Consider the following 24,442-nt stretch of genomic DNA (forward strand, 5'->3'; position numbering starts at 1 on the left):
CACTGTGTACATACATTACATTACTGATCCTGAGTTACATCCTGTATTATACTCCAGAGCTGCACTCACTATTCTGCTGGTGCAGTCACTGTGTACATACATTACTGATCCTGAGTTACATCCTGTATTGTACTCCAGAGCTGCACTCACTATTGTGCTGGTGCAGTCACTGTGTACATACATTACATTACTGATCCTGAGTTACATCCTGTATTATACTCCAGAGCTGCGCTCACTATTCTGCTGGTGCAGTCACTGTGTACATACATTACATTACTGATCCTGAGTTACATCCTGTATTATACTCCAGAGCTGCACTCACTATTCTGCTGGTGCAGTCACTGTGTACATACATTACATTACTGATCCTTAGTTACCTCCTGTATTATACCCCAGAGCTGCACTCACTATTCTGCTGGTGCAGTCACTGTGTACATACATTACATTACTGATCCTGAGTTACATCCTGACTTGTACTCCAGAGCTGCACTCACTATTCTGCTGGTACAGTCACTGTGTACATACATTACTGATCCTGAGTTACATCCTGTATTATACCCCAGAGCTGCACTCACTATTCTGCTGGTGCAGTCACTGTGTACTTACATTACATTACTGATCCTGAGTTACATCCTGTATTATACCCCAGAGCTGCACTCACTATTTTGCTGGTGCAGTCACTGTGTACACACATTACATTACTGATCCTGAGTTACATCCTGTATTATACTCCAGAGCTGCACTCACTATTCTGCTGGTGCAGTCACTGTGTACATACATTACATTACTCATCCTGAGTTACATCCTGTATTATACCCCAGAGCTGCACTCACTATTCTGCTGGTGCAGTCACTGTGTACATACATTACATTACTGATCCTCAGTTACATCCTGTATTATACCCCAGAGCTGCACTCACTATTCTGCTGGTGCAGTCACTGTGTACATACATTACTGATCCTGAGTTACATCCTGTATTATACCCCAGAGCTGCACTCACTATTCTGCTGGTGCGGTCACTGTGTACATACATTACTGATCCTGAGTTACATCCTGTATTATACCCCAGAGCTGCACTCACAATTCTGCTGGTGCAGTCACTGTGTACATACATTACTGATCCTGAGTTACATCCTGTATTATACCCCAGAGCTGCACTCACTATTCTGCTGGTGCAGTCACTGTGTACATACATTACATTACTGATCCTCAGTTACATCCTGTATTATACCCCAGAGCTGCACTCACTATTCTGCTGGTGCAGTCACTGTGCACATACATTACATTACTGATCCTGAGTTACATCCTGTATTATACCCCAGAGCTGCACTCACTATTCTGCTGGTGCAGTCACTGTGTACATACATTACTGATCCTGAGTTACATCCTGTATTATACCCCAGAGCTGCACTCACAATTCTGCTGGTGCAGTCACTGTGTACATACATTACTGATCCTGAGTTACATCCTGTATTATACCCCAGAGCTGCACTCACTATTCTGCTGGTGCAGTCACTGTGTACACACATTACATTACTGATCCTGAGTTACATCCTGTATTATACCCCAGAGCTGCACTCACAATTCTGCTGGTGCAGTCACTGTGTACATAAATTACTGATCCTGAGTTACATCCTGTATTATACCCCAGAGCTGCACTCACTATTCTGCTGGTGCGGTCACACTTGTACTTATCCGTAGTTACAGAGAACACATGGTTTTACCGCAATCGATGTTTTCTTCTTTAGTTCTGGGAAATGTTTCTTCTTCTTTGGTGTGATGTGTGTTTTTGTGCGGGGTCACTGGAGGGACATAGATGCCTTTTGCTGCTTTAAAGCTGATGGGGTGTATGAGTAATGGGGGGACGTGCCGGGTCATCCAGAGTTAGGGGCTTTGTTGCTGCTGTGTCTTCACCGTGGCTGATAGATGCCCAGTCCCCAACTTTTCTTCCTCCAGATTCAGCGCCTCATCTGCACATTTGTTCTGTTTGGTATTACAGCCCCATTGAAGTGAATGTCACTGAGCTTCAGTACCACACACAACCTGTAGATAAGTGTGGAGCTGTTTTTGGAAACAACTCATAAATCCATTGAATTTAATTTTACAGTTGATGAAACTATTGAAAAAAAAAAAGTAAATTAGTAAATTAAACGTTTTCTATTTTTTTTTTTTTTTTTACAGCTAAACCGTTTGCTGAAAAAGTGAAGCAGTTGAGGCTACATAAGGAAGACTTTGAAATCCTAAAAGTGATTGGAAGAGGAGCCTTTGGGGAGGTGAGAAACATTTAGATGACGGCAGCACTTTATAACTAGCACTTGTCATTCAGGGTTCAAGAAGCCGGTTAATCCCATGAAAACCATGGTGGGAAGGGGTTAAAGGAACACTCCAATAAAGAGTGCGATACATTGTATCATGCTGGGGGCAGGCAGTGATTGAAGTCCTGCTCCTCTAGTTTTGCTCAGGGCTCTCTTTAAGGAGGTTTGCTCCTTCGGTGAGAGCTGCCCTGTGGTTTTGCCCCTGGATAGAAGATGCAGAAGGCCGCTGCTGGCGATTACCCGCATTCCTGGCACAACGTGCCCGTCTGGAGATGGGATGTGATGAGTGAGGAAACATCATGTCATTCTATGAGCTGCACTCCTTACACTCCGCCATTGTGTCTTCCAGATCCAGTTACTGTTCTCAGGCTCATTAAGGTTTATTTACTCCGTGCTCAGATCCTCGTGAGCATGTGTGCTGCGCTCGTGATTAACCGTGTATCTGCCGGTGGTGATCAACGAGGTCGGGGGAGGGTATTTTATACCATGACATCACTACCATTACTGATCTATATCATGACACTGCCCTTTTTACATAAAGTCCTGTCCTGAAATACTCTGTGCTGCTGACATGCCCTTGCTTCTCCCTCTTTGTGACTGTCTGTGACGCTCCACTAGTCTCCATTCCCCTTCTCTCTTCACGATACTGCCCAGCCACCCCTGTCATACAGTTAAGTCCTTATTAACTGTCCTGAAATGCTCTGCGCTGCTGGTGACCCTGCTCCTCCCACTATATAACTCTGAGTCTGTGACCCTCCACTAGCCTCCACTCCCCTCCCCCGTCACTTACATCCCTGTCCTCACCCGCTGTCCTGTAAATGCTCTGTGCTGCTGTGAATGAGCCCAACGCTCTGCACCATAAACGTAGCAAGGATTGGTATAAATACACCCAGCGGCAGATTATGGTCCCCCATTGTGTGCTGTGATTTATCCTGGTCATGAAGTGGTTAAATCTCTTAAGTAACTACTGTAATAGGTTATTGTGTGGAATCCTGATTGCGCCATTTATTCCCGGATCCCAGCTTTTAATACATCTGCTGGTGGGAGGCTGCATCCAGATTGCGGATGATGAGTGATCCGTTCCCCCCCCATTCACTTGGAAGTTCTTTTTTTTTTTTCTTCTAAGGAGACCTAAGTAGATGCCTCAGCAGCACAGAGGATTTTAGGAATGGAGTACGTTAATCTTCTGGAGGCAATAACTTGTCCTCTCTTGTATTAACTTGATAACAACCGAGTGTAGTAAATTTACAGCCGTCTACATCAGCTCTCAGTTATATATATACACTACTCACAAAACGTTAAGGATATTGGTCTTTCGGGTGAAGTTTCAGGACGATCCTATAGTACTCTGTAACTTTTTCCAGAGAACTTAATGTGACGTCTGTAGACTTTCGGATGCACACGTCCCACTGTTCAATGTCTCAGGACGTTTTACACAACTTACTGTTCTCTAACAAGGAGCTTAATGGCAAAATTCACAGCAGGTGTTTGATCCATGAATCGGCCAATAAATGTCGGGGTTCAATTAGAATTGGTATTAGACCGTCCCCCTCATCATGGGGCTGAGACGACCCCTAACAAGTGAGGACCAGGACCAGGGAGGATGTGACGGAGGAGGCCACTGAGCTCAGAGTCATCAGCAGGTGACAGAGACTGAAGAGTCACAGAACGGCAGAGAAGAGGACGTCCTCTGCCACATCCCGCACTGAGGACCCTTCATTGTGCACAATGCCCTTCAGGACCGGATGATGAAAGCCCCCCAACTCCAGGCACATCTAGGGAGGCAAGAGGCAACCAAGTGTCACGTTAGACCATTCTAAACCATTTACATCAGCGTGGTCTGCGTACTGGACGCCGTGCAAGGTCTCGGACATCACCATCATGGGCCAGGGGGCATCTACACTGGACGAGGGACCAGTGGCCTCAGCGCTGTTCACTGATGAAAGTGGATTACACTGAGCGGAATTGATGGCCGCCAACGATGTGGGAGACGTCAAGGAGAGCGCTGTGTATTAGCCCCTTGTCACCAGACGAGCCTGTGGTGGTGTTAGTGTGGGCAGTGTGTGTAGTCAGTACAGAACTGCCTGCACTTTGTGACGAGCCACTATTACTGGAATAACCTCATTACTCCAGTCATTGTGCCTCTGCACGGACAACACTGACCTTGTGGCATCTTCATGGACGACCATGATAAAGCTCATCGAGGTCGCATCATTGGGGAGCGGCTGCTGGAGACCGGGGGACCTCACATGGAGCAGCCGCTGGAGATTGGGGGACCTCACATGGAGCGGCTGCACTTTCCCCAGACCATAGAAACCTGTGTGATCAGCTGAGTAGTGGTTCGTTACTCTGTACCCCAGAACCTCAATGGCCGCCCTCCAATAACAGTGGGACGCCATGTCTCTGCAGACGATAACTCCATTTGTGACCAGCAGGAGGCGTCCCTGTCAGCTGTAGTTGATGCACGAGACCACAGGACAAGTTATTGGGACACTGACATTTTTGGGGGTACACACCACTGGTGCTGGCTTATGTTCCAATAAATTGCTTGCGATGAGGAAATCACCATCACTGCTTCTACTTAATGCCCGACTGTCATGAGAAAATATCACTGGAGATTTTTACGGTTTCCATAAAGACGATCTCTCCCCGGTCACGTGACATTTGAGTGCCGCAGCCAATCAATAGTTCAATGGTCTTCAACCCCCCTTTTAAAGGGATAATGTCTGGGAGAACGGCTGCATGTCAGGGGACATGTCATAATGTGGGGAGAGTGGAGTCAGGTGGGAATTTTAGGAGATGATGTTGTAGGATCAGTTCATTTAATGGCTGTGCCAATAACTCCTTCCCACACAAGGTTTCTTCTGATGTTCTGCTCATACAGAGAATGAGGCCCATGATGAGGTTGTCTGCGTCTCATGCCTTCTAGTAAAATGTCCCATTAGCCGGGGGTTAACCTTGTAGCAGCCAGGGGGCCGGATGTGTACAAAGCCTCCATTGTGGCTGCCAGCCTCCCGGAGACCCTCTCTGGTCATATTTGTGTTTTTATTTGTGGTCCGGTTGCTCTACATTCCTTTTTATTACATTTACAATAAAACAAAATAAAATGTTCTAAAACATTTTTTTCTGATCTGAGCGAGACCTTTATTAATGGAAAATACTTTCAGCGACCCACTTCCTTTACTAAAAATACATTACCAGGAATATTGTGGAGACCTGGAATGTGACCTATAACGTTCCTGTTGTTTCATAACCTATAATATTACAGCTCAATTATAACTTGTAATGTAACCACCACATTGTAACCAAGTAATGTTACCGCCATAGTATAACCTGTAATGTTACCACCATAGTATAACCTGTAATGTTACCGCCATAGCATAACCTTTAATGTTACTGCCATAGTATAACCTGTAATGTTACCGCCATAGTATAACCTTTAATGTTACTGCCATAGTATAACCTGTAATGTTCCCGCCATAGTGTAACCTGTAATGTTCTCGCCATAGTGTAATCTGTAATGATACCGCCATAGTGTAACCTGTAATGTTATCGTCATAGTGTAACCTGCAATGTTACCGCCATAGTGTAACCTGCAATGTTACCGCCATAGTGTAACCTGTAATGTTACCGCCATAGTGTAACCTGCAATGTTACCGCCATAGTGTAACCTGCAATGTTAGCGCCATAGTGTAACCTGTAATGTTACCGCCATAGTATAACCTTTAATTTTACCGCCATAGTATAACCTGTAATGTTACCGCCATAGTATAACCTGTAATGTTACCGCCATAGTGTAACCTGCAATGTTACCGCCATAGTATAACCTGTAATGTTACCGCCATAGTATAACCTGTAATGTTACCGCCATAGTGTAACCTGCAATGTTACCGCCATAGTGTAACCTGCAATGTTAGCGCCATAGTGTAACCTGTAATGTTACCGCCATAGTATAACCTTTAATTTTACCGCCATAGTATAACCTGTAATGTTACCGCCATAGTATAACCTGTAATGTTACTGCCATAGTATAACCTGTAATGTTACCGCCATAGTATAACCTCTAATGTTACAGCCATGGGATTACCTGTAATGTTACCGCCATAGTATAACCTGTAATGTTACCGCCATAGTATAATGTCATGATCTCTGCAGGCAGAGATCATAGCAAGCCTATAGAGGGACAAGCTCTCGGAAGATGGAACTATACTGACCATGAACTAAGCCTGCCGCGCAACTAGAAATAGCCAGGTAGCATTTCCTATTTATCGCTAGATGCCCAGCTCTGGCCTAAGACCTAAATAGCTAGCAGAGGGAAATATAAGACCTGGCTCACCTCTAGAGAAATATTCCAAAGAAGACAGTAGCCCCCCACATATAATGACGGTGAGTTCAGATGAAACAACAAACGCAGCAGGAAAATAGTCTTAGCAAATTTGAGGTCCGCTTACTAGATAGCAGAAGACAGATAGTATACTTTCATGGTCAGCAGAAAAACACTAACAAAACACCATCCAGAGATTACCTTAAACTCTGGCATTAACTCATAACGCCAGAGTAGCAATCCCTGATCAACGAGAGCTTTCCAGACACAGTAACAAAACTTCAGCTGTGAACTGGAACAAATAGGCAAAACGAAACATGGACAAAAGTCCAACTTATCTAGTAGTTGTCTAGAAGCAGGAACAAGCACTGAGAGGCATCAGATAACATTGTTGACCGGCAAGAAACCACCAGAGAAATGAGCTTAAATAGCGACACCCACTACTGATGGAACCAGGTGAAACAGGAAAGAGGATGACAAGTCCAATTCCACAAGCGGCCACCGGGGGAGCCCAGAATCCAAATTCACAACAGTACCCCCCCCTCAAGGAGGGGGCACCGAACCCTCACCAGATCCACCAGGGCGACCAGGATGAGCCCTATGGAAGGCACGAACAAGATCAGAAGCATGAACATCAGATGCATTGACCCAAGAATTATCCTCCTGGCCGTAACCCTTCCAGTTGACCAGATACTGGAGTCTCCGTCTGGAAACACGAGAGTCCAAAATTTTCTCCACAACGTACTCCAACTCACCCTCAACCAACACCGGAGCAGGAGGCTCAACTGAAGGTACAACAGGTACCTCATACCTGCGCAATAACGACCGATGAAAAACGTTATGAATGGAAAAGGACGCAGGGAGGTCCAAACGGAAAGAAACAGGATTAAGAATCTCCAATATTCTATAAGGGCCGATGAACCGAGGTTTAAACTTAGGAGAAGAGACCCTCATAGGGACAAAACGAGAAGACAACCACACCAAATCTCCAACACAAAGCCGAGAACCAACACGACGATGACGGTTGGCAAAACGCTGAGTCTTCTCCTGGGACAACTTCAAATTGTCCATAACCTGCCCCCAGATGTGATGCAATCTCTCCACCACCGCATCCACTCCAGGACAATCCGAGGATTCCACCTGACCGGAGGAAAATCGAGGGTGAAACCCCGAATTACAGAAAAACGGGGACACCAAGGTGGAAGAGCTGGCCCGATTATTGAGGGCGAACTCTGCCAATGGCAAAAAAGCAACCCAATCATCCTGGTCAGCAGAGACAAAACACCTCAGATATGTCTCCAGGGTCTGATTAGTCCGCTCGGTCTGGCCATTAGTCTGAGGGTGAAAAGCAGATGAAAAAGACAAATCTATGCCCATCCTAGCACAGAATGCCCGCCAAAATCTAGACACAAATTGGGTACCTCTGTCAGAAACAATATTCTCAGGAATACCGTGCAATCGGACAACATTCTGAAAAAACAGAGGAACCAACTCAGAAGAAGAAGGCAACTTGGGCAGAGGAACCAAATGGACCATTTTAGAGAAACGGTCACAGACCACCCAGATGACAGACATCTTCTGGGAAACAGGCAGATCTGAAATAAAATCCATCGAGATGTGTGTCCAAGGCCTCTTAGGAATAGGCAAGGGCAACAGCAGTCCGCTAGCCCGAGAACTACAAGACTTGGCCCGAGCACAAACGTCACATGACTGCACAAAGACTCGCACATCTCGTGACAGGGAAGGCCACCAGAAGGATCTTGCCACCAAATCCCTGGTACCAAAAATTCCGGGATGACCTGCCAATGCAGAAGAATGTACCTCAGAGATGACTCTGCTGGTCCAATCATCCGGAACAAACAGTCTATCAGGCGGACAACGATCCGGTCTATCCGCCTGAAACTCTTGCAAAGACCGCCGCAGATCAGGAGAAACGGCCGACAAAATTACTCCCTCCCTAAGGATACCTGTGGGTTCAGAATTACCAGGAGAGTCCGGGTCAAAACTCCTAGAAAGGGCATCTGCCTTAACATTCTTAGAACCCGGTAGGTATGACACCACAAAATTAAAGCGAGAAAAAAATAAAGACCAGCGCGCCTGTCTAGGATTCAGGCGTCTGGCAGTCTCAAGATAAATCAAATTTTTGTGGTCAGTCAATACCACCACCTGATGCCTAGCCCCCTCGAGCCAATGGCGCCACTCCTCAAACGCCCACTTCATGGCCAAAAGCTCCCGATTCCCAACATCATAATTCCGCTCTGCGGGCGAAAATTTGCGAGAAAAGAAGGCACAAGGCCTAATGACGGAGCAGTCGGAACCTTTCTGCGACAACACTGCCCCAGCTCCGATCTCCGAAGCGTCAACCTCAACCTGAAAAGGCAGATTCACATCAGGCTGACGCAACACAGGGGCAGAGGCAAAACGGCGCTTAAGCTCCTGAAAGGCCTCTACAGCATGAGGGGACCAATTAGCAACATCAGCGCCTTGTCTGGTCAAATCAGTCAGTGGTTTAACGACATCCGAAAAACCAGCAATAAATCGGCGGTAAAAGTTGGCAAAGCCCAAAAATCTCTGAAGACCCTTAAGAGAGGAGGGCTGAGTCCAGTCACAAATAGCTTGCACCTTGACGGGATCCATCTCAATGGAAGAGGGAGAAAAAATATACCCCAAAAAGGAAATTTTCTGGACCCCAAAAACGCACTTAGACCCCTTCACACATAAAGAATTAGACCGCAGAACCTGAAAAACTCTCCTGACCTGCTGGACATGAGAGTCCCAGTCATCAGAAAAAATCAGAATATCATCCAGATATATTATCATAAATTTATCCAGAAAATCGCGGAAAATATCATGCATAAAAGACTGGAAAACTGAAGGGGCATTAGAAAGACCAAAAGGCATGACCAAATACTCGAAGTGGCCCTCGGGCGTATTAAATGCGGTCTTCCACTCATCCCCCTGCCTGATCCGCACCAAATTATACGCCCCACGAAGATCAATTTTAGAGAACCACTTAGCACCCTCTATACGAGCAAACAAATCAGTAAGCAATGGCAATGGGTATTGATACTTAACAGTGATCTTATTCAGAAGCCGATAATCAATACATGGTCTCAAAGAGCCGTCTTTTTTTGAGACAAAGAAAAACCCAGCTCCCAAGGGAGAAGAAGATGGACGAATATGTCCCTTTTCCAAAGACTCCTTTATATATTCCCGCATAGCAGCATGTTCCGGCACAGACAGATTAAACAAACGACCCTTTGGATATTTACAACCCGGTATCAAATCTATGGCACAATCGCACTCACGGTGCGGAGGTAACGACCCAAGCTTGGGTTCGTCAAAGACGTCTTGATAATCAGAGAGGAACTCAGGGACTTCAGAGGGAATGGACGACGAAATAGAAACCAAAGGTAAGTCCCCATGAATACCCTTACATCCCCAGCTCAACACAGACATTGCTCTCCAGTCCAAGACTGGGTTGTGAGACTGCAACCATGGCAATCCCAGTACCAAATCGTCATGTAAATTATACAGCACCAGGAAACGAATAATCTCCTGGTGATCCGGATTGATACGCATGGTTACTTGTGTCCAGTATTGTGGTTTATTATTAGCCAATGGGGTGGAGTCAATCCCCTTCAGAGGAATAAGAGTCTCCAAAGGCTCTAAATCAAAACCACAACGATTGGCAAAGGACCAATCCATAAGACTCAGAGCGGCGCCAGAGTCAACATAGGCGTCCGTGGCAATGGATGACAAAGAGCAAATCAGGGTTACAGACAAAATAAACTTAGACTGAATGGTGCCAATGGAAACAGACTTATCAAGCTTCTTTGTACGCCTAGAGCATGCTGATATAACATGAGTAGAATCCCCACAATAGAAACACAATCCATTCTTCCGTCTAAAATTCTGTCGCTCGCTCCTGGACAGAATTCTATCACACTGCATACTTTCTGGCGTCTTTTCCATAGACACCGCCAGATGGTGCACCGGTTTGCGCTCCCGCAGACGCCTATCAATCTGAATAGCCATTGTCATGGACTCATTCAGACCTGCAGGCACAGGGAACCCCACCATAACATCCTTAACGGCATCAGAGAGACCTTCTCTGAAAGTTGCCGCCAAGGCGCACTCATTCCACTGAGTAAGCACAGACCATTTACGGAATTTTTGGCAGAAAACTTCAGCTTCGTCTTGCCCCTGAGATAGTGCCATCAAAGTTTTTTCTGCCTGAAGTTCCAAATGAGGTTCCTCATAAAGCAAGCCCAAGGCCAGAAAAAACGCATCCACATCGCGTAACGCAGGATCCCCTGCTGGCAATGAGAAGGCCCAATCTTGAGGGTCACCCCTGAGCAAGGAAATCACAATCCTAACCTGCTGAGCAGGGTCTCCAGCTGAACGAGACTTCAGGGACAAATAAAGCTTACAATTATTTCGGAAATTCTGGAAGCTAGCTCTATTCCCTGTGAAGAACTCCGGCAAAGGAATTCTCGGGTCAGATACCGGAGCATGTACCACAAAATCTTGTAAATTTTGTACTTTCGTGATGAGATTATTCAAACCCGCAGTTACACTCTGGAGATCCATTATTGTCAGGTGCACACAGAGCCATACAGAGATTAGGAGGAGAGAGAGAAAAAAGACTGCAGCAAGGCAGACTGGAGGGAAAAAAAAAAAAAAAAAAATTTCCAGCAGACTTCTTATAACTCTCCTTTCTCAACCTGGGTCTTTAACACTTTATTGGCCGGTCAAACTGTCATGATCTCTGCAGGCAGAGATCATAGCAAGCCTATAGAGGGACAAGCTCTCGGAAGATGGAACTATACTGACCATGAACTAAGCCTGCCGCGCAACTAGAAATAGCCAGGTAGCATTTCCTATTTATCGCTAGATGCCCAGCTCTGGCCTAAGACCTAAATAGCTAGCAGAGGGAAATATAAGACCTGGCTCACCTCTAGAGAAATATTCCAAAGAAGACAGTAGCCCCCCACATATAATGACGGTGAGTTCAGATGAAACAACAAACGCAGCAGGAAAATAGTCTTAGCAAATTTGAGGTCCGCTTACTAGATAGCAGAAGACAGATAGTATACTTTCATGGTCAGCAGAAAAACACTAACAAAACACCATCCAGAGATTACCTTAAACTCTGGCATTAACTCATAACGCCAGAGTAGCAATCCCTGATCAACGAGAGCTTTCCAGACACAGTAACAAAACTTCAGCTGTGAACTGGAACAAATAGGCAAAACGAAACATGGACAAAAGTCCAACTTATCTAGTAGTTGTCTAGAAGCAGGAACAAGCACTGAGAGGCATCAGATAACATTGTTGACCGGCAAGAAACCACCAGAGAAATGAGCTTAAATAGCGACACCCACTACTGATGGAACCAGGTGAAACAGGAAAGAGGATGACAAGTCCAATTCCACAAGCGGCCACCGGGGGAGCCCAGAATCCAAATTCACAACAGTATAACCTGTAATGATACCGCCATAGTGTAACCCGTAATGTTACCGCCATAGTATAACCTGTAATGTTACCGCCATAGTATAACCTGTAATGTTACCGCCATAGTATAACCTGTAACGATACCGCCACGGTATAACCTGTAATGTTCTCACCATAGTGTAATCTGTAATGATACCGCCATGGTGTAACCTGTAATGTTAGTGCCATAGTTTAACCTGCAATGTTAGTGCCATAGTGTAACCTGCAATGTTACCGCCATAGTATAACCTGCAATGTTACCGCCATAGTATAACCTTTAATGTTACTGCCACATAGTATAACCTGTAATGTTACCGCCATAGTATAACCTTTAATGTTACCGCCATAGTATAACCTGTAGTGTTACCGCCATAGTATAACCTGTAATGTTACCGCCATAGTATAACTTGTAATGTTACCGCCATAGTATAACCTGTAATGTTACCGCCATAGTATAACCTGTAATGTTACCGCCATAGTATAACCTGTAATGTTACCGCCATAGTATAACCTGTAATGTTACCGCCATAGTATAACCTGTAATGTTACCGCCATAGTGTATCCTGTAATGCTACCGCCATAGTATAACCTGTAATGCTACCGCCATAGTATAACCTGTAATGCTACCGCCATAGTATAACCTGTAATGCTACCGCCATAGTATAACCTGTAATGTTACCGCCATAGTATAACCTGTAATGTTACCGCCATAGTATAACCTGTAATGTTACCGCCATAGTATAACCTGTAATGTTACCGCCATAGTATAACCTGTAATGTTACCGCCATAGTATAACCTGTAATGTTACCGCCATAGTATAACCTGTAATGTTACCGCCATAGTATAACCTTTAATGTTACCGCCATAGTATAACCTTTAATGTTACCGCCATAGTATAACCTGTAATGTTACCGCCATAGTATAACCTGTAATGTTACCGCCATAGTATAACCTGTAATGTTACCGCCATAGTGTAACCTGTAATGTTACCGCCATAGTGTAACCTGTAATGTTACCGCCATAGTGTAACCTGTAATGCTACCGCCATAGTATAACCTGTAATGCTACCGCCATAGTATAACCTGTAATGTTACCGCCATAGTATAACCTGTAATGTTACTGCCATAGTATAACCTGTAATGTTACCGCCATAGTATAACCTGTAATGTTACCGCCATAGTGTAACCTGTAATGTTACTGCCATAGTATAACCTGTAGTAGTACTGCCATAGTGTAACCTGTAATGTTACCGCCATAGTGTAACCTGTAATGTTACCGCCATAGTGTAACCTGTAATGTTACCGCCATAGTGTAACCTGTAATGTTACCGCCATAGTATAACCTTTAATGTTACCGCCATAGTATAACCTTTAATGTTACCGCCATAGTATAACCTTTAATGTTACCGCCATAGTATAACCTGTAATGTTACCGCCATAGTGTAACCTGTAATGTTACCGCCATAGTGTAACCTGTAATGTTACCGCCATAGTGTAACCTGTAATATTACCGCCATAGTATAACCTGTAGTAGTACTGCCATAGTGTAACCTGTAGTAGTACTGCCATAGTGTAACCTGTAATGTTACCGCCATAGTGTAACCTGTAATGCTACCGCCATAGTGTAACCTGTAATGCTACCGCCATAGTATAACCTGTAATGTTACCGCCATAGTATAACCTGTAATGTTACTGCCATAGTATAACCTGTAATGTTACCGCCATAGTATAACCTGTAATGTTACCGCCATAGTGTAACCTGTAATGTTACTGCCATAGTATAACCTGTAGTAGTACTGCCATAGTGTAACCTGTAATGTTACCGCCATAGTGTAACCTGTAATGTTACCGCCATAGTGTAACCTGTAATGTTACCGCCATAGTATAACCTGTAATGTTACCGCCATAGTATAACCTGTAATGTTACCGCCATAGTATAACCTGTAATGTTACCGCCATAGTATAACCTGTAATGTTACCGCCATAGTATAACCTGTAATGTTACCGCCATAGTGTAACCTGTAATGTTACCGCCATAGTGTAACCTGTAATGTTACCGCCATAGTGTAACCTGTAATGTTACCGCCATAGTGTAACCTGTAATGTTACCGCCATAGTGTAACCTGTAATGTTACCGCCATAGTGTAACCTGTAATTTTACCGCCATAGTATAACCTGTAATGTTACCGCCATAGTGTAACCTGTAATACCGCCATAGTATAACCTGTAGTAGTACTGCCATAGTGTAACCTGTAGTAGTACTGCCATAGTGTAACCTGTAATGTTACCGCCATAGTGTAACCTGTAATGTTACCGCCATAGTGTAACCTGTAATGTTACCGCCATAGTATAACCTGTAATGTTACCGCCATAGTATAACCTGTAATGTTACCGCCATAGTATAACCTGTAATGTTACCGCCATAGTATAACCTGTAATGTTACCGCCATAGTATAACCTGTAATGTTACCGCCATAGTATAACCTGTAATGTTACCGCCATAGTATAACCTTTAATGTTACCGCCATAGTATAACCTGTAATGTTACCGCCATAGTATAACCTGTAATGTTACCGCCATAGTATAACCTGTAATGTTACCGCCATAGTGTAACCTGTAATGTTACCGCCATAGTGTAACCTGTAATGTTACCGCCATAGTGTAACCTGTAATGCTACCGCCATAGTATAACCTGTAATGCTACCGCCATAGTATAACCTGTAATGTTACCGCCATAGTATAACCTGTAATGTTACTGCCATAGTATAACCTGTAATGTTACCGCCATAGTATAACCTGTAATGTTACCGCCATAGTGTAACCTGTAATGTTACTGCCATAGTATAACCTGTAGTAGTACTGCCATAGTGTAACCTGTAATGTTACCGCCATAGTGTAACCTGTAATGTTACCGCCATAGTGTAACCTGTAATGTTACCGCCATAGTGTAACCTGTAATGTTACCGCCATAGTATAACCTTTAATGTTACCGCCATAGTATAACCTTTAATGTTACCGCCATAGTATAACCTTTAATGTTACCGCCATAGTATAACCTGTAATGTTACCGCCATAGTGTAACCTGTAATGTTACCGCCATAGTGTAACCTGTAATGTTACCGCCATAGTGTAACCTGTAATATTACCGCCATAGTATAACCTGTAGTAGTACTGCCATAGTGTAACCTGTAGTAGTACTGCCATAGTGTAACCTGTAATGTTACCGCCATAGTGTAACCTGTAATGCTACCGCCATAGTGTAACCTGTAATGCTACCGCCATAGTATAACCTGTAATGTTACCGCCATAGTATAACCTGTAATGTTACTGCCATAGTATAACCTGTAATGTTACCGCCATAGTATAACCTGTAATGTTACCGCCATAGTGTAACCTGTAATGTTACTGCCATAGTATAACCTGTAGTAGTACTGCCATAGTGTAACCTGTAATGTTACCGCCATAGTGTAACCTGTAATGTTACCGCCATAGTGTAACCTGTAATGTTACCGCCATAGTATAACCTGTAATGTTACCGCCATAGTATAACCTGTAATGTTACCGCCATAGTATAACCTGTAATGTTACCGCCATAGTATAACCTGTAATGTTACCGCCATAGTATAACCTGTAATGTTACCGCCATAGTGTAACCTGTAATGTTACTGCCATAGTGTAACCTGTAGTAGTACTGCCATAGTGTAACCTGTAATGTTACCGCCATAGTGTAACCTGTAATGTTACCGCCATAGTGTAACCTGTAATGTTACCGCCATAGTATAACCTGTAATGTTACCGCCATAGTATAACCTGTAATGTTACCGCCATAGTATAACCTGTAATGTTACCGCCATAGTATAACCTGTAATGTTACCGCCATAGTATAACCTGTAATGTTACCGCCATAGTATAACCTGTAATGTTACCGCCATAGTATAACCTGTAATGTTACCGCCATAGTGTAACCTGTAGTAGTACTGCCATAGTGTAACCTGTAATGTTACCGCCATAGTGTAACCTGTAATGTTACCGCCATAGTGTAACCTGTAATATTACCGCCATAGTATAACCTGTAGTAGTACTGCCATAGTGTAACCTGTAATGTTACCGCCATAGTGTAACCTGTAATGTTACCGCCATAGTGTAACCTGTAATGTTACCGCCATAGTGTAACCTGTAATGTTACCGCCATAGTGTAACCTGTAATGTTACCGCCATAGTGTAACCTGTAATGTTACCGCCATAGTGTAACCTGTAATGTTACCGCCATAGTATAACCTGTAATGTTACCGCCATAGTGTAACCTGTAATATTACCGCCATAGTATAACCTGTAGTAGTACTGCCATAGTGTAACCTGTAGTAGTACTGCCATAGTGTAACCTGTAATGTTACCGCCATAGTGTAACCTGTAATGTTACCGCCATAGTGTAACCTGTAATGTTACCGCCATAGTATAACCTGTAATGTTACCGCCATAGTATAACCTGTAATGTTACCGCCATAGTATAACCTGTAATGTTACCGCCATAGTATAACCTGTAATGTTACCGCCATAGTATAACCTGTAATGTTACCGCCATAGTATAACCTGTAATGTTACCGCCATAGTATAACCTGTAATGTTACCGCCATAGTATAACCTGTAATGTTACCGCCATAGTATAACCTGTAATGTTACCGCCATAGTGTAACCTGTAGTAGTACTGCCATAGTGTAACCTGTAATGTTACCGCCATAGTGTAACCTGTAATGTTACCGCCATAGTGTAACCTGTAATATTACCGCCATAGTATAACCTGTAGTAGTACTGCCATAGTGTAACCTGTAATGTTACCGCCATAGTGTAACCTGTAATGTTACCGCCATAGTGTAACCTGTAATGTTACCGCCATAGTGTAACCTGTAATGTTACCGCCATAGTGTAACCTGTAATGTTACCGCCATAGTATAACCTGTAATGTTACCGCCATAGTGTAACCTGTAATTTTACCGCCATAGTATAACCTGTAATGTTACCGCCATAGTGTAACCTGTAATATTACCGCCATAGTATAACCTGTAGTAGTACTGCCATAGTGTAACCTGTAGTAGTACTGCCATAGTGTAACCTGTAATGTTACCGCCATAGTGTAACCTGTAATGTTACCGCCATAGTGTAACCTGTAATGTTACCGCCATAGTATAACCTGTAATGTTACCGCCATAGTATAACCTGTAATGTTACCGCCATAGTATAACCTGTAATGTTACCGCCATAGTATAACCTGTAATGTTACCGCCATAGTATAACCTGTAATGTTACCGCCATAGTGTAACCTGTAATATTACCGCCATAGTATAACCTGTAGTAGTACTGCCATAGTGTAACCTGTAGTAGTACTGCCATAGTGTAACCTGTAATGTTACCGCCATAGTGTAACCTGTAATGTTACCGCCATAGTGTAACCTGTAATGTTACCGCCATAGTGTAACCTGTAATTTTACCGCCATAGTATAACCTGTAATGTTACCGCCATAGTGTAACCTGTAATATTACCGCCATAGTATAACCTGTAGTAGTACTGCCATAGTGTAACCTGTAGTAGTACTGCCATAGTGTAACCTGTAATGTTACCGCCATAGTGTAACCTGTAATGTTACCGCCATAGTGTAACCTGTAATGTTACCGCCATAGTATAACCTGTAATGTTACCGCCATAGTATAACCTGTAATGTTACCGCCATAGTATAACCTGTAATGTTACCGCCATAGTATAACCTGTAATGTTACCGCCATAGTATAACCTGTAATGTTACCGCCATAGTATAACCTGTAATGTTACCGCCATAGTGTAACCTGTAGTAGTACTGCCATAGTGTAACCTGTAATGTTACCGCCATAGTGTAACCTGTAATATTACCGCCATAGTATAACCTGTAGTAGCACTGCCATAGTGTAACCTGTAATGTTACCGCCATAGTGTAACCTGTAATGTTACCGCCATAGTGTAACCTGTAATGTTACCGCCATAGTATAACCTGTAATGTTACCGCCATAGTGTAACCTGTAATTTTACCGCCATAGTATAACCTGTAATGTTACCGCCATAGTGTAACCTGTAATATTACCGCCATAGTATAACCTGTAGTAGTACTGCCATAGTGTAACCTGTAATAGTACCGCCATAGTATAACCTGTAATGCTACCGCCATAGTATAACCTGTAATGTTACCGCCATAGTGCAACCTGTAATGTTACCGCCATATTATAACCTGCAATGTTACCGCCATAGTGTAACCTGTAATGTTACCGCCATAGTGTAACCTGTAATGTTACCGCCATAGTGTAACCTGTAATGTTACCGCCATAGTGTAACCTGTAGTAGTACCGCCATAGTGTAACCTATAATGCTCAGCAAGCGAATGTTCTTCTGCTGGGCGGTAAGCTGTTACTCTCTGTTATCTGACATTTCTCTATTGGCATTCCCCGGTAATTATCCAGGCGCGGCACTGATTTCTCAACTTCTTTCTCGCAGGTTGCCGTGGTGAAATTAAAAAATACGGATAAGGTGTTTGCCATGAAGATACTGAATAAGTGGGAGATGCTGAAACGAGCGGAGGTGAGAGGGACCTCGGCGTCGGCTGTGCTGTACAGTCAGTTCTCTTAAAGTGGCAGTAAATGTAATTGTGTCGTAGCCCAAAATTTGTAGAACCATAAAGAGTTACAAAGTAGGATTCATTCTGTCTCGCCCTCTCTTCTTCTCGCCCAAGGTAACAGGACGTTATGTACACGTGGGAGGAGCCTGGTTTAAGCCCCACCTCCTTAACTGAACTGGATCGGGGTGGGTTCTTGGATTATTGTCCCTTTAAATAGGCATTATTGCTTTTGTTGTACTATATTCATGCCCTTGACCAGTAGGAATCTTCTCTTGGAGCGCTGCGTTGTGGGGTTTCTCTGTTGTTCCACCTGACATGTAGGGTGACATTGATGAGAAGGTGTGAAAGCCGAGCTGATGGGATCAGAGTATGTGGAGCGCGGCGCGTGGAGCAGGGGGACGGCGGCGCCTCTGGTCAGTCCAGGAGGAGTAACGGAGAACTGGCACAATTTAGAGTTCTCAGAGGAGATGCTCCAGAAATCTGTAGTGGGAAATGCAGGTGATACTACTCTGAAAAGTCAGAAAAGCTCCACAGTGACTTACTGTATGCGCACCACCACTGCATTCATTGCCTGTGTGACTGGTGGAGACAGCAGAGTATAAGCATGTGCACCACCACTCCATTCATTGCTTGTGTGACTGGTGGAGACAGCGGAGTATAAGCATGCGCACCTCCACTCCATTCATTGCCTGTGTGACTGGTGGAGACAGCGGAGTATAAGCATGCGCACCACCACTGCATTCATTGCCTGTGTGACTGCCAGAGACAGCAGAGTATAAGCGCACCACCACTCCATTCATTGCCTGTGTGACTGGTGGAGACAGCGGAGTATAAGCATGCGCACCACCACTGCATTCATTGCCTGTGTGACTGCCGGAGACAGCAGAGTATAAGCATGCGCACCACCACTCCATTCATTGCTTGTGTGACTGGTGGAGACAGCGGAGTATAAGCATGCGCACCACCACTGCATTCATTGCCTGTGTGACTGGTGGAGACAGCGGAGTATAAGCATGCGCACCACCACTCCATTCATTGTTTGTGGGACTTCCAAAGATAATGGAGTATAAGCATACGGACCACCACTCCATTCATTGCCTGTGGGACTGCCGGAGACAGTGGAGTATAAGCATACGGACCACCACTCCATTCATTGCCTGTGGGACTGCCGGAGACAGTGGAGTATAAGCATACGCACCACTACTCCATTCATTGTTTGTGGGACTGCCAAAGATAGCAGAGTATAAGCATGCGCACCACCACTGCATTCATTGTTTGTGGGACTGCCGAAGATAGCGGAGTATAAGCATGCGCACCACCACTCCATTCATTGTTTGTGGGACTGCCGGAGACAGCGGTGTATAAAAATGCGCACCACCACTGCATTCATTGTTTGTGGGACTGCCGAAGATAGCGGAGTATAAAGCATACGCACCCACCACTCCATTCATTGCCTGTGTGACTGCCGCAGACAGCGGAGTATAAGCATGTGCACCACCACTCCATTTGTTGCCTGTGTGAATGTCGGAGATAGCTGAGTATGAGCATGTGCACCACTATTCCATTTTTTGCCTATGAGACAGGTGAAGATACCTTAGTACGAGCATGTGCACCATCACTCCATTCCTTGCCTATGGGACTGGTGGAGATACCTTAGTGCGAGCCTGTGCACCACCTCTCTATTCATTATCTATGGGACTGGTGGAGATACCTTAGTATGAGCATGCACACCATCGCTCCATTCCTTGCCTATGGGACTGGTGGAGATACCTTAGTATGAGCATGTGCACCATCACTCCATTCCTTGCCTATGGGACTGGTGGAGATACCTTAGTGTGAGCCTGTGCACCACCTCTCTATTCATTATCTATGGGACTGGTGGAGATACCTTAGTATGAGCATGCACACCGTCGCTCCATTCCTTGCCTATGGGACTGGTGGAGATACCTTAGTATGAGCATGCGCACCACCGCTCTATTCATTATCTATGGGACTGGTGGAGATACCTTAGTATGAGCATGCACACCATCGCTCCATTCCTTGCCTATGGGACTGGTGGAGATACCTTAGTATGAGCATGTGCACCATCACTCCATTCCTTGCCTATGGGACTGGTGGAGATACCTTAGTGCGAGCCTGTGCACCACCTCTCTATTCATTATCTATGGGACTGGTGGAGATACCTTAGTATGAGCATGCACACCATCGCTCCATTCCTTGCCTATGGGACTGGTGGAGATACCTTAGTATGAGCATGTGCACCATCACTCCATTCCTTGCCTATGGGACTGGTGGAGATACCTTAGTGCGAGCCTGTGCACCACCTCTCTATTCATTATCTATGGGACTGGTGGAGATACCTTAGTATGAGCATGCACACCGTCGCTCCATTCCTTGCCTATGGGACTGGTGGAGATACCTTAGTATGAGCATGCGCACCACCGCTCTATTCATTATCTATGGGACTGGTGGAGATACCTTAGTATGAGCATGCGCACCATCGCTCCATTCCTTGCCTATGGGACTGGTGGAGATACCTTAGTGCGAGCCTGTGCACCACCACTCTATTCATTATCTATGGGACTGGTGGAGATACCTTAGTATGAGCATGCACACCATCGCTCCATTCCTTGCCTATGGGACTGGTGGAGATACCTTAGTGCGAGCCTGTGCACCACCGCTCTATTAATTATCTATGGGACTGGTGGAGATACCTTAGTATGAGCATGCACACCATCGCTCCATTCCTTGCCTATGGGACTGGTGGAGATACCTTAGTATGAGCATGCGCACCATCGCTCCATTCCTTGCCTATGGGACTGGTGGAGATACCTTAGTGCGAGCCTGTGCACCACCGCTCTATTCATTATCTATGGGACTGGTGGAGATACCTTAGTATGAGCATGCACACCATCGCTCCATTCCTTGCCTATGGGACTGGTGGAGATACCTTAGTATGAGCATGCGCACCATCGCTCCATTCCTTGCCTATGGGACTGGTGGAGATACCTTAGTGCGAGCCTGTGCACCACCTCTCTATTCATTATCTATGGGACTGGTGGAGATACCTTAGTATGAGCATGCACACCATTGCTCCATTCCTTGCCTATGGGACTGGTGGAGATACCTTAGTATGAGCATGCGCACCATCGCTCCATTCCTTGCCTATGGGACTGGTGGAGATACCTTAGTATGAGCATGCGCACCACCGCTCTATTCATTATCTATGGGACTGGCGGAGATACCTTAGTATGAGCATGCACACCATTGCTCCATTCCTTGCCTATGGGACTGGTGGAGATACCTTAGTATGAGCATGCGCACCACCGCTCTATTCATTATCTATGGGACTGGCGGAGATATCAAAGTGCTGTAGGTGCCCAAACTTTGCACCATTCAAAGGGGGTTCTGTTCTCCTTTTCGGTGTTGTCCTAGCTGTGGGACCCCTTTTCCACAGTGATTTTTTAAGGTAAACCCCTTCTTACATATAGGTTATAACCTGCGAAGTCGTGGCAGCCCCTTTAAGACACTCCACCTTAAAGGCCTCGGACTCGTGACTGTCTTTCCATTATTACCGTTTGCAGCTTGTCGGATGGCTTGTTTTTTTTTTCACCAAAAAATCATTTCTCAGGCGCAAACTCTCGCTCCTCAGTCGGCGGCTCTACCACACGTTAAGTGGAATTTCCAAAACGAGGTTTATTCTGCGCCTTCAACACTTCAATATTATGATGTTCCCTGGAAACAGCGGCCGGTGTTTATAGTAGGAATTTACGGCCTTGCTATATATGGCCCCTAAGATCTGCTGGACGGCGTGGACGCCCACGTGTCGGATTCACTGTAATAGATGACACACAAATATGGATGTCGGGTGGGGTGGAAACCGACAGCTCTGGGGTCTCCTAACTCCCTTTACGGTACAGTAATTAAATTAGGAAGTCTTCCTGCATATAATATCCACTAATTAATAGATCCATCATAAAAGGTATAGCATGATGGCGAAAAATAGGAAGGAGGAGCGAGGCATTAATGGCCGTCCGGGTGACGAGAAACAGTCTCACGAAAGCAAATATGGACGCCTTCGTTAGGACTCAGCTACTTATGTAATTATCAGCAGTAAGCCCCCTCCCCCAAACTGTAAAACCTGAGCCCCCAATGGGTCATATCTACTATTTCTGTCTAAGAATAATAGTAATCCTGCAGCGTAACGTTATACTGAATTATTCCCGACCACAGTTAATTACCTGTGTGTGGGCTGTTATGTGGGTGAAGCACACAGGGTTATATGTGCAGCGACTATCTGTAGGGTGTGTTCTGCATGACTGCAAACGATTGACTTCTCCATTTCATATCCCCAAATATAAATTAGATGACATTGTAAACTGACCACCGCTGGGGCTACGGAAACTATTCTAATGATTTACAAAGAAACTGCAAAAATGCCCAAATGTACAACTGCTAAAAGCAGAGTTCCTTATACATCCTAAGTTGGCGTCTATATATACCGTGGTCACAGTATGTAGGAAAATAATTATCATTATTTTATATACAGCTGAAATACAGCTCCCTATGTACAAGAATATAACTACTATAATACTGCCCCTATGTACAAGAATATAACTACTATAATACTGCTCCTATGTACAAGAATATAACTACTATAATACTGCTCCTATGTACAAGAATATAACTACTATAATACTGCTCCTATGTACAAGAATATAACTACTATAATACTGCTCCTATGTACAAGAATATAACTACTATAATACTGCTCCTATGTACAAGAATATAACTATTATAATACTGCTCCTATGTACAAGAATATAACTACTATAATACTGCTCCTATGTACAAGAATATAACTACTATAATACTGCTCCTATGTACAAGAATATAACTATTATAATACTGCTCCTATGTACAAGAATATAACTACTATAATACTGCTCCCTATATACAAGAATATAACTACTATAATACTGCCCCTATGTACAAGAATATAACTATTATAATACTGCTCCTATGTACAAGAATATAACTACTATAATTCTGCCCCTATATACAAGAATATAACTACTATAATACTGCTCCTATATACAAGAATATAAATACTATAATACTGCCCCTATGTACAAGAATATAACTACTATAATACTGCTCCTATATACAAGAATATAACTACTATAATACTGCCCCCTATGTACAAGACTATAACTACTATAATACTGCCCCTATGTACAGGAATATAACTACTGTAATACTGCTCCCTATATACAAGAATATAACTACTATAATACTGCTCCTATATACAAGAATATAACTACTATAATACTGCCCCTATGTACAAGAATATAACTACTATAATACTGCCCCCTATATACAAGAATATAACTACTATAATACTGCTCCTATGTACAAGAATATAACTACTATAATACTGCCCCATGTACAAGAATATAACTACTATAATACTGCTCCTATGTACAAGAATATAACTACTATAATACTCTCCCTATGTACAAGAATATAACTACTATAATACTGCCTCCTATACACAAATGGCACGTTGACCGATGCACATGGTTACTGGCTTCCACTGGCATCCTGCATCGCATTCGAGGGGAGCTGATGGATTGTAATGGCAATCGGGAGCCTGCTGAAGACGCCCG

At 44.1% G+C, this 24,442-nt stretch overlaps 1 protein-coding gene across 4 annotated transcripts in view; it reads left to right on the plus strand.

Moving 5' to 3' along the window:
• Window positions 1–24,442, plus strand: part of CDC42BPA (CDC42 binding protein kinase alpha) — a 178,638-nt gene that overhangs the window by 35,364 nt on the left and 118,832 nt on the right. For all 4 annotated transcript variants that reach the window (XM_077282144.1, XM_077282141.1, XM_077282142.1 and 1 more), the window contains exons 2-3: window positions 2,182–2,273; window positions 18,653–18,736. In XM_077282144.1, the coding sequence (XP_077138259.1) occupies window positions 2,182–2,273; window positions 18,653–18,736 (176 nt within the window). The remainder of the gene's footprint in view (window positions 1–2,181; window positions 2,274–18,652; window positions 18,737–24,442) is intronic.

Source organism: Ranitomeya variabilis, chromosome 2, assembly GCF_051348905.1.
Source record: "Ranitomeya variabilis isolate aRanVar5 chromosome 2, aRanVar5.hap1, whole genome shotgun sequence".
Taxonomy (NCBI): domain Eukaryota; kingdom Metazoa; phylum Chordata; class Amphibia; order Anura; family Dendrobatidae; genus Ranitomeya; species Ranitomeya variabilis.